A 12,147-nucleotide genomic window follows, 5' to 3' on the forward strand; every position below is an offset into this window, starting at 1 on the left:
TTATAATTTCAAGTATAGACTAAATCCAAAATGGCACCCCTAAGTTTCCAATAAGACTTTAAATATTTTAATTCCAATTCATTTTGATGAGGTGCATCTGAAAATACAGCCCTGGGACTCAAATAAAACTGTGGTTGGTTGATTTGTTATTTATTTATTATCTGCTTGCAATTGTTGTAATTTATAACAACAGACAAAATGTGTTATATTTCATTAGGTTAAGTGACATTAGCATTTAGCATTTATTAAGCCCCTTGGTTCTTTACAGATATTATTCCTTTCTAATAGCTTTTAATCTAAATATGATAACCAGTTCACTGATTGCTCTCACAGATGGGTAGGCTAGAAATATAATTAGATTTCTTAGAATTATCCTAATCAGTAAGAGCATTTCCATAATATTTGCATATTTACAATGACATTTTCCATTTGTACATCTTGAGCAGGGTTAAAAAACAATTTCATGATGGATCTTGAATAATGAATAGAATTCCAAATGATAAGTATGTAGTTTTTTACTCTTTCAACACAGCTTTAGCAAGCGCCTACTATGTGCCAGGTACTCTGGCACCAAGGATTTAGAGATTACTTTTATATTCAGGCATTAGAGTTGATAGAAAGGCAGGCCAACAAGTAAGTCTGAAGGCAATGTGATAACTGAAATGCATAAAACACTATAGAAAAACTAAAGAGAGGCATCTAATCCAGATTTAAGGTTCATAGAACTATAGGGTATGAGGGCAGGAGGTATAATTGAAGAATAAAGAGTAAAGCGTAAGAGGTGGAAGATACGAGTGTGTGATGTGTTGGGAAAAATATTGGTGTTCTGCTTTTGCAAGAGAAATGGTCCATGGCAGTAGTGATCTCAATGAAAGGGGAAATCGAAAATACTTTGAATCCATGCAGAGGAATTTGGATTTTGCTACATAAACATGTGCACCATTTATATGTTGTTGTTTTCCCCAGGGTAGAGAAATTTATTTATCTAAGGAAACATACATGTGAAGGACAGGATGATTAATTAGAAATGGAAAACACATTCAAGATGCTTACTGCCCAGAATAGGTTAGGCATGTATATAGATAACTAAAATTCACAGTGAAAACTATTACGTTACCTCAAAAGAATATACACTAAAGATTTTGTTCAGAGCATGTAAAGATTACTTGTAGCTTCTGGGAAAGACTTTGTGGTGGCAGTATTATTTGCTATTAACCTTTTATTTTAAAGATTAGGTAATACTGTGATGCTTAAAAATGGAAGAAGAGCTTTCTTCATAGATGGAGAAGAACAAAGGCCGAAACACAAAAATATGATATCCATGTAGGAAAAACCCAGTAGTATATGTTTTGTGAAAGAGTGGTAAATAAATTGGAAAGGAAAGTTTGCAACCTTGAATGGTTGGTAAGACTACTGGACTTTTCCTACTGACAGTGAAGAAACATTGACTATTCTGGGGATCTGAGTGATGTAGTCAGAATCATGATTTCAAAGTGTGGTAAGTATATTGCAAAGGAGGAAGAGAAACCAGTCAAGAGATACTGAAATTGCTGAAGCCAAGAGACACTGTGGGACTCAAGAGAAATAGTAGAAGTATGGGAAGATTTTTGACCTAGAGCAGAAAGCAGTGGGGAAACACTGCAGGATTTTAATGTGGTCAGCTTTTAATTATGAAAGAAGAATTATGAATGAATAGAAGACATTCTATTTCCATGAGGTGCAAGGATAAAGAGGCAGAGAGAGAAGGGGGATTTAATGCAAGTTGTAAATCAAGCAGTTAGTAAACAATTGCAATAGTCCAAGTAAATGACAGAGTGTTTATTTGGGTGGGAGGGTAATGGTAGTAGAGATGGATGAAAGAAGATGGATTTGTGATATATTTTCACAGATACATCACGAATATACAAGAATTGAAATTGGCATTCCTAAACATGTATATTTAGTATGCTAATGAAAACATACTTATAAGCTAATAGAAATGCCTACCATATGGAAGAGTGGGCACAGCCAATACTGTCCAATTGGAGCCAATACAAGTTGAAACAAGGGAGTTATCCAGATGAGAACAGAAGTGGGAGAGAAAAGAATGTTGGGGGATATTTTCATTTACTGGAAGGTGACGGAAAAACAGTCAGTGAAAGGCACTGAGCAGCAGCTTACTAGAGGGTAGGAAGGAGACAAGGAGAGAATGAAAATCATGAAAATCGGAACAATTTCTAGAAAGAGGGGATCAATTAAAGCAATTTAGTATATACGGATCAAAAGAGGGAGAGAGAGGTGGGGGGAGAGGAGGAGGTGGTGGAGCTGAAGGGGGCAGGGGAGGGGGAGAAGTTTGAATTGAATTTGGTAAAGAAGAATCACCGGGTGACTTTGGAAAAATAGGGCCATTAGATTCTATTGTGGTCCTCTCTCATCTTGAGAAGGGTAGTAGATCCCTTTGGGAATCTAATGAAAGCTACGGACCAGTCACAAGTAGAAACAGGCATACACAAATAATTTGGTCATACAACTTGAGTTTTCTCAAACCTTTTTGAAATCACTTCATGATCCCCACTCTAGCTTAATCAGGGTAAAATCTTAGATTGAAGTACTGATACATTAGCATTAGAAGTTTCATGTCCAAGATCTAATCAGGCAGAAAAAAACAGGTATATCTACTAGATGGACATTGATAATGAAATGAATCCCATGCTTTGAAAATATACACAGAACACAGCAGTTATACAAAAACTATTGATCATTGCTATCTCTGATTTTGACTCCAGACACACTCACAATGAATCTACCAAGTCCAGCTTTCTGATCTTTTCCCACCTAACATTCCAATTGGCTTCAGTTGGCCACATATTCTTTACTAAATCCATCTCTAGCCTCTGGGCCCACCATATAAAATGTCACAAAGTGTAACTGTTTATGTGTCCTGCTTTCAATCAAAATATTCCAGCTGGCAACTCGAGAGAGGGCTTGAAGAGTGGGAAGAGGAAAAGAATGTAAAATGCAGAGGGAACAAAAACATGAAAAGATTTTTTTCATTTGATGGTTTATTATTGGCTTTTTTTGGAATCAGTGAGTGATTTGTGGCTTTGTCTCTTCAGAGCTTTCGAAGGCATAGCAGAAAGCATGTCAGCAGTTACACAGTTCTATTTCTCAGGAAAAGAATTTATTTCGTACCTCATTCACCCTTTACTTAAGTAAATCTACACTTGGCAGCATCCTTCCTACAATCCCAACCTGTCATCCCCATTTCTCTATACCACTCTCACATACCATCAACCCCCCGAAAATGAAGTGTGGATTCTCTTTCAATTTGGCGAGAATTGGCCAAATTCTCTGGCCATGAGTTGGTATGCAACATTACTGACAGCTCATTCAAATCTTATAAACCCAAAGAAACAATAAGCATTTGTTACTTGTAGTTTGTGCTTTCTTGGTGATGAATGCCATGTGATTTGTCCATGGATTTCTTCCTATTACTGTTTACTAGCATCATTTGTTCTGTTCAAAGGCTCTTGGGAAGCTTCATTTTTCATCAGTTTGTAATAACAAAGATTAAACTGACCTCATAATGGCACAAGTGATTTTATTCAGAAAAAGTAGAAAATAAGAGTGCTGGATATACTTGATCAAATTTTAAAGGACATATAAATTATTATTGATTAAGAATATCTCCAAGTACTAAACACTTTTTTTAAACTGAAATAAAAAGAACTTATATATAACAGTATATTTTGGAGTGAGGCAAATTTTAGAACTAATGTTAAGTTACCCTACTTTATTTTAGCATGTCGAATTATATCCAAGTCAATCTATCTGATTTGAAACTTGATTTTAAGTGATTTTCCAACTTTATCAAAATGCCCATTTCCTCTAATAAATCTATTCTTCTCTTATCTTCCAACCACTTGCTTTTTTCATAACAGAAGTAACTTCTAAAGAGTTCTGTCACATCAACATTAAGGAAACACCAAAGAGAGCACTGAGGGTAATTAAGAGATGCAAATTCTTTCATCATTTTGGCTGAAAAGAAAACAAAATGTGCTAAAAGCTTTTAAATAAAGCTATGAGGAGACCCAGAATTCACTGGAGGCATTAAAGGTATAGGCTGAAGCAAACAACTGTGCTCTTCCTGCTTCTGCTTAAAGAAGAGTTCAAGGCTTCCCTGGTGGCACAGTGGTTGAGAGTCCGCCTGCCAATGCAGGGGACATGGGTTCGTGCCCCGGTCCGGGAAGATCCCACATGCCGTGGAAGAGCTAGGCCCGTGAGCCATGGCCGCTGAGCCTGCGCGTCCGGAGCCTGTGCTCCGCAACGGGAGAGGCCACAGCAGTGAGAGGCCCGCGTACCGCAAAAAAAAAAATAAAAAATAAAAAAAAATAAAAAAAAAAAAGAAGAGTTCAATATTCTGCCTCAGGTGCCATGTCTCTCTCTACTTGAAATGAGAATGGGTGGTTCAACCACAATCCAAATAGTGTTGAGTTCCAAAGAAACATTCGGGATTCATGTGCTGTATTGAGTCCACATTAAGAGATCCCATCGTGCTTTATACACACCTTTGTTCTCCTTGAAAAATACATATAAGCCAATTTTGAACAAAGATCCGTGTATGTGATGGGGGTGGGTGGTCTGTATGTGTCTGTGTGTATTTGTGTAAGAAACCGTTACAGTATTGGGAACGAAGAGCTATAATTAATAACTGCAGGCAACCCTTAGGTGGTGCTTGCTACTTGTACTATTCTCTCCCTTTCCCTGCTTCTATCTGTCTGTCTGTCTGTCTCTCTCTCTCTCTCTCACACACACACACACAGATACACACCCATTTAGTCCTTACCACAACCCCACTATTTTTTCCCATTTTACAGCTGGGAAAAGTAAGGCACAAAGAAATTTAACAATCAGCCCTAGGTCCCACAGTTGGTCAGTGATATGGACTTAATGAACTACTCCTTTAAGAAATTTTTGTTCACTAAATTAAATGTCTTGTTTATGTCAAGAATCCAGTGGGTTTGGGTTGCTTTGGGAAGTCATGTTTCTTTTCTAAAAATTTGCAGGCCAGAGGTTTCTGCGAGACTGGGTCAGTTTAGATCATCTAACCAGGTTATCTCTAGAAAAACAACAGAACCCAGTATCATCTGGATATCTTCAAGGTATTGCTTATACCAGATGTAGTCTCCTAAGAGAACCTTAGGTTGCACTGATTGAGAATGTAAATGAATAACTATAGGCAAAAATAGTCCAGTGTTAGGAATATGTTAGGCATCAACTATTTCCTTCTTAGGATTCTTTATTTCACTCTGAATATACGAAAGTACTGGCTGGGTTTTATAGCCCCTCATGCCTATTTAAGAGCTGAGAGCACTCAGGGTGATTATGGTACATTAAACCTTAGCAGATGGTGAAATGGAATATTGTTCAATTTCCTAAGGTTCCTAAGCAGAAATCCTATAGAAATATGATGTAAACAAATTGCTGCTCCCAGAATTTCTGCTTAGAATATATGAATTACACCCAAATCCCCATTGCTGCAACATCCCCGTTAATTCCTACTTATTTATTATGACCTAGACCAAGTATTGGCTTTTATAAAGCTCTGATTCTGCAGGAAGAGTCATGGCCTCTTGTTTCTGTGGTATTTGCATGGATCTCTTTCTGCTCTAATATTTCCTAGATGATGTCTACGAGAAATCAGACAACAGAGACTCTGTCCTTTTCTTCTGTCCATTCTCAATGCTTGTGAATACCTGATACCTGAATGTCACTGAGCAGTCTTGTTCAAATTCATGAAGCAGGGTTTAGTCATTCACCAGATTCTAGTTTTAGCCGAAGAGCTGGATATGCTTCCATGTACGATATGGAAGTTTCATATAATCTGAAAGCTTAGTTGCTTAAGACATGGATAAATAGCAGTTGTCTTAGGAGCCTGTGACTTACCTTACTAGACTTGTGGTCCACATTAAAAGTGGCAATTGCATCCTCTGTTTTTTTCCTCCCAGATTTGGTTATTACGTATTCAGCAAGTTTGTTTGCTAAATAGGTCTTTCCAGTACCACTAGGTCCTGAGAGTATAATTCTGTGATGCTCCATCAACAAGTTAAAGTACCTTTGGGTAATTGGTTTAGGAATCAGCGTATCAAAAACAAAACTGTCCAAACTGTTTTCTTCTACCCCTGAAGGGAGAAACAAAGGGAAGAGTGTAGCTTATTGTTCTACATAAGCTTGAAATTAAAATATAGTGTCAACTGGGCTTTGTTAGCCATTGGAATGCAGTCCTTGCAAGATACTTTCCTTGACATTTCGATCCCATGAGTGTTGCTATTTTAAGACAGAAAACATCAGTAATAAGGCAGAGTGAACATCCAAATGAAAGCAGGTTTTTCCTCTTTGCTTAGACTTCCCTCGTCTATTTCATGCTTCTCACTTATGTTTCCACAAAGAGATGGAAGCATTACTATGAATTCTATCATAAAGTCCTCCTTCTCTTTGAAGGTGGTAGTTTTGTTAAGAATAAGTGTAAAAATTAAAATAAAAAGTATAAAAGTGTGTATGTTCTTCTCTTTTTCTTCCTCTTTCCTCCTTCTCTTTATTTCCCTCTAGCTCTCATTATACATCCCAGCTGTACCACCCCTTAAGCTTTTGAAGAATATAAATATAATAGGTATTTGGCAAGGAATTAAGAAGGAGAGCAACAGTCTCTCCTTTTACTCACCCAATTACCTTAATCATAAAATCAAATATTGACAAATCCCTCTATTAATCCATAGTTTATATAGATGTGTTCTGACTCTTTAACATATATGAACAAGGAATTATGGATACAAGCATACTTTAGATATTCCATTTGCCTAGAATTAGTCACATTATTCAAAGCAAAGAGAATTTCTCATCCCTGATTCTTAACTTCCATTCTCTATCCCCAGTGGGTACTTATTGGGAATACATATTTTAAAATTAAGGGTAAAAGAATGAATATATTACCTTGGAATATGCAATAAACTTTTTGAATCTCCCCTAAATCTAAGATGATAATGGAGAAAATCTAGAAAATTGAAATTCGCTACATCACATTTGTTTTTCTGAATCTTGGAGAAACTTCGAAATTACATCTCAAAACTCAAAGAATTTCATTTAGTTGGATTTTTGTGTTTTTAGTAGGATTTTAGTGTTTTAAATATAAATACAGCTCATATCATATCAAAATTATCAAAGTGGTTAACACAGTTTTCAAATATGAAAATTTGAAGGGAAACTGCAAAAAAGAAAAGAAAAGAAATGTTGGTAAAAAAAATACAACTGTGCTTTTCATTTTTATTTTTACCTTTCAGGTTCACAGTGATGATGTTATTATCGCCGACAAGGTATCCACAAGGCAGCAGTTCAGGCACTTCTAGGTTATGGGATCTAATTAAATCTCCTATACAGTAGCTGGCAATGCAGTCAGAGCTCAGACCAAGGCTAGTGGATGTATCAATTCGGAACACATATTCCTGAAATGGTATACACAAAAAAGGAAAGTCAAAACAGAGGTCCAACTCCTCTACGACAAATACAAAACTCATGGGGATGTGAAGCTAGCTATCAAGAATTTTAGAAATGGTTAATATAAGAACAATTAATATCAAACAGCATAAAGAGAGAAAACTTTCCTTAATATTTGAAATGGAAGAGAGGAAAAGCAGATATCTCTATGCCATTAAAGCTAAGGGAAGCATCCAAAATGAAACACATTTGAAAATTAATATCAGGATGTCTTGCACAACTTACCTTAAAGAGACGTCTAATTACACCATCTAAGACATCCCACTTGGTTTTTCCGCTGACACCAATGGATCCTATCAAATATGCCTGAGACTTCTGATCCTAAGTAAGAACAAAATAAAACAAGATAAAATCCAACTGTGTGTCTTTTTTTATTATGATATCTTCTACTAAAAAATATTAATATTTGTGGTGATTAACACTAAAATATATATTAAACCTATGGGTTTTATAATAACAGACATACACAGTGGATTATACAAAATACCCCAACAAACAAACAAACTAACTAACAGAGTAACAGGATAGCAACAAAAACAAGAGAGAAAGAGATTAGATGAAGTGGTATGGTCAAGGAAAACTGATTCATGACCTGTTCAGTAGAAGGGAAAGGGCCAGGAGAGAACAAGTCTTCCGTTTTAATGCAGTGGGTGCATTCCTGAAGAGAAGCAACTTGGTAGGAGGGAAATAGTGATAGAGATGGAACAGAACTATATCATGAGTCCTAGAGCCTCATCATAATGTTTTTGTGAGCTTATCTTTGTTAAGTCCAAAACTCAGTTTGTTTTTTTATTTAGATTATCTCTAAAATCCAATCCAGTTTTGAAAAATAAGTTATCCACGGTAGTATGGCATTCACATATTCACAACAGAGGTCCCATTTTGAATGTATCAGAAAATTCAATATTTAGAAGAACTTGCCAGGGAATCCTACAGGACTCATTTTGTCAAGCAAAGAACTCCTTTATAATACAAACAAAGGTCCCAAATTTATCGTTTTTGTAGGATGGGATTTTGAGGAATTTCTACATATATTAGAAAAGTAAGCAATTCAATTTATAGTCTAACTGAAGCCGTTTTTATGTTGACTGGAATGGTTACATGAGATAGTGATCATGACACCAGTATATATAATTAGACAGTTGATATATCACAATCCTGATTCTAGTCACCAACTTGCCTAGTCCTTAAGAGGCGGTAGAAAAATAACTGAGTCAGGTGTTAGAAGACATGGATTCCACAACACACGACATCTACCATGTAATTAAGAAATGTGATGTTAGTTCAAGTCACTTAGCTGGCTCAGAGCCTCAATTTCTTCATCTGCAACATTTAACTTTATAAAGGTAAATGATTATCAGCACTATTTAGATATAACCTGAAGCCAATATCTGTTACAGAAAAAGTTGAGAAATTCACAGCAAACCATTCTCATTTTGTAACAACTGTTATAGACTGAATGTTTGTGTCCCTCCCCCCAAATTCATATATTAAAGCCTCAACCCCCAATTGATGGTATTTGGAAATGGAGCCAGCAGGAGGCAATAAGAGCTAGATTAGGCCATGAGAGTGGGTCTCTCATCATGGGATTAGTGGCCTTCTAAGTAGGGGAAGTAGGAGAGAGATCTCTTTCTCCCTCCCGAAGTACACACACTGAGGAAAGGTCAAGTGAGGACACAGGAAGAAGGCAGTCATCTGCAACCCAAGGAGAAAGAGGAAACACCAGGAAACAAATCAGCCAGCACCTTGATCTTGGACTTAATAACTGTGAGAAAATAAATTTCTGTTGTTTAAGCCACCCAATCTATAGTATTTTGTTATGGTAACCCAAGAAGACTAAGACAACTACTTTCCAATGTTCAACAATATTATCTTTCAGAATTATTTTGAAAAAGAAAACTTGTTTTACAGCGTTACTGTAACTGAGCCAAAATGGACATGCATACAGTGCTTTTAAGCAGCTGCTTTCAAATCAGAGATCATTAGACTATCTAAGCTTCACTGAGACTATTGCAGTCTTTTACATAAAGACCCACTTGGGAAATTCAGGCACAGATCTGCAGCTCAAGCAGAAAGTTTATGGCATTAGAATTCTTGGAATATATGCACAGTGTAAAAATTCACAATTGCTAGCTCACTTTTCAAACTTCAATACTTCAATTATCTTAAAATTCTAAAGATTTTTTTGTTAGAATTTCTGTCTGATAAAACATTTTTGGATACTTATAAATTTGTAGTTTTGGCCACTGAACTACAATTTCAACTTGAAATAATAGTTTTAGTTTCAAGAAGAGGCTAGGGTCAGAATGGTATTGCCAATTTGAAGGCAATATTTGATTCCAGAAAAATTAGAATATTTGCCTTATCATCTAAGACCTTGCTTTAAAATGATACACACAAGTAGTGTCAATGGAATTTGTCATACTGAGTTCAATAAAATATATCTTTCCAGTGTCTAGAAGAGCCATATAACTTATAGTCTCTTCTTTGTACAAAGACCATCTTGGCAGCTCTAGCAACATGTTTCTATACATCATAAATATCACCTGTATTTAGTTAGACAAAATGTTAATGTCAAAGAAAGCAATGTGCTTTTTTGGTTTTAGAAATGAGGTTGGCTGACAACCAAGATTGTTTTCAGTGAATGAACATGACATACTGAGACACATTTCTACCTATAGGATGATGTCATTTCTTTCAAGTCCCTAACTTTCATGCTTTTATAATAGATTAGGCCAATGCCAAGACAAACACCGCTGATAGTATATTTATGACAAATACTTGATTCATGGTCATTCTCATCCTTTAGTAATAAAGAACTTAAGGTTAAAGAAATACCTTTGCTCGACCGTAGCCCTTGCTTATGGAGACTATAATTTTCACGCTGCGGCCATCTTTATGTCCGGTTGCATCACCAGCATCATCGAGCAAAATATCTACCAAATTTTCAAAGAAACATACACAAACACACACACATACAATAGAGTCACATTAGCTTGGATTTCTTTACTGTCATCGTTTTCTCCCTCATAGTTTTACATCTTTCGATGGGAATATTCAGATTTTCTGCCACCCATTCTAACCTAACTGGTTTGAAAAACCTCAGCTTCCAAGAAGATGAGTGACTGTGTTGGGTTAAAGTTTCCATCTAAGAATTTATTTCTGCTTCCAAAGATCTTCACCCAAGTGTTGGGCACCCATTGCATTTAGATGAGGAAATAATTTTTTCTATTATGCACAGGTCTGAGTAATACCTGAGTAGTAGTCAGTTACCATCATAACCGTGACAAACTGAAAAGCAATCTGAGTTTTCTATCCAACCAAAAACATCCAAGCTCATCACCCATGTAGTTATGAATGCGAAGGTGGTGAGACTGCCTGTCAACTGAAATGATTTTCGAGGTGAGTATCGATCCTCACCTCGTATCGATAATTTTAGGTAATGTTTTGAATTTCAACCACGGCATTATACTTCCCCGCAGAAATATATTAATTATTGCTTTCCTGTTCTCTTTATGCTTATAGCTTCAAAACCAAAATAATACTTCTAGTAATCAGCTAAGAGTTACAGAAGCATGATAAAGTTAGCTAACCTTTAACCCACCAACCTTAAAATGTGATTAAAGATTAATTTTCAAAATATATGAGATTAATGTCCAGTTTGGAGAATGATTAAGGCAAACTATCCCACATATATGTTTTCCTTTGACAAGGATTCTATTATGTTTAATATGAAGATAGTTTTCTGGGGACAAAGAAAACTTGGTTACGTGTTGAAGAGCACATGTGCCAGGTGACAAGAGGACTCAACTGCTCAAAGTGTAAATTTAGAGAGCCAAGGACTGTGACTGTACCATTATAGAAGCAACAATTTCATCAAGTGCCTTCTGAAAATAAAATGCTTCTATTATCTTAATAATTAGGAATATGCAATTTTGCAAAGGAAGGAGTTTAAAAAATGCCATAACACCATAACAATCAAAAGCACATTTAGAGTTTAAGGAATATGGAGTTTTTTTGCTAGAAATTTTTAAATTGTCAGACAATCTCTTACTGAAATTTATTAATTTTTTTTACTAGATTAACATCCTCCCAGTCTCTCACCATTCTTCCTATCCAACTCAAACCTCTTCCTTAAGTGTCATTTTAATTCTCTTCTTGCTCCTTTTCTCAAAAGTTTAAAGTGGCTTATCGTTCACATCTAAATATCTTGTAATTCATGACCAAATTACCTCTTTAGTACTTTGCTCAATTATTCATAACTTCATAAATATTCAAAAATATTTATTTTTAGCTGACAGTTTATTAAGCATCACAGAAATCAGGAACTGTGGATTTCCCTGCTGGAGCTGTGGTTAAGAATCTGCCTTCCAATGCAGGGACGTGGGTTCGAGCTCTGGTCTGGGAAGATCCCACATGCCGCGGAGCAGCTAAGCCCGTGCGCCATAACTACTGAGTCTGCGCTCTAGAGCCCACCAGCCACAATTACTGAGCCCGCATGCTGGTACTACTGAAGCCCGTGTGCCTAGAGCCCGTGCCCCGCAACAGGAGAAGCCACCGCAACGAGAAGCCCACGCACCACAACAAAGGGTAGCGCCCACTCGCCGCAACTAGAGA

At 36.4% G+C, this 12,147-nt stretch overlaps 1 protein-coding gene across 3 annotated transcripts in view; it reads right to left on the reverse strand.

The window, feature by feature from the left end:
- Window positions 1–12,147, reverse strand: part of NAV3 (neuron navigator 3) — a 356,590-nt gene that overhangs the window by 12,735 nt on the left and 331,708 nt on the right. For all 3 annotated transcript variants that reach the window (XM_024736709.1, XM_024736708.1, XM_024736707.1), the window contains 4 exons: window positions 10,369–10,466; window positions 7,756–7,851; window positions 7,310–7,478; window positions 5,926–6,161 (listed from right to left, as the gene is read on the reverse strand). In XM_024736709.1, the coding sequence (XP_024592477.1) occupies window positions 5,926–6,161; window positions 7,310–7,478; window positions 7,756–7,851; window positions 10,369–10,466 (599 nt within the window). The remainder of the gene's footprint in view (window positions 1–5,925; window positions 6,162–7,309; window positions 7,479–7,755; window positions 7,852–10,368; window positions 10,467–12,147) is intronic.

Source organism: Neophocaena asiaeorientalis, unplaced genomic scaffold, assembly GCF_003031525.2.
Source record: "Neophocaena asiaeorientalis asiaeorientalis breed wild unplaced genomic scaffold, Neophocaena_asiaeorientalis_V1.1 scaffold134, whole genome shotgun sequence".
Classification (NCBI taxonomy): domain Eukaryota; kingdom Metazoa; phylum Chordata; class Mammalia; order Artiodactyla; family Phocoenidae; genus Neophocaena; species Neophocaena asiaeorientalis.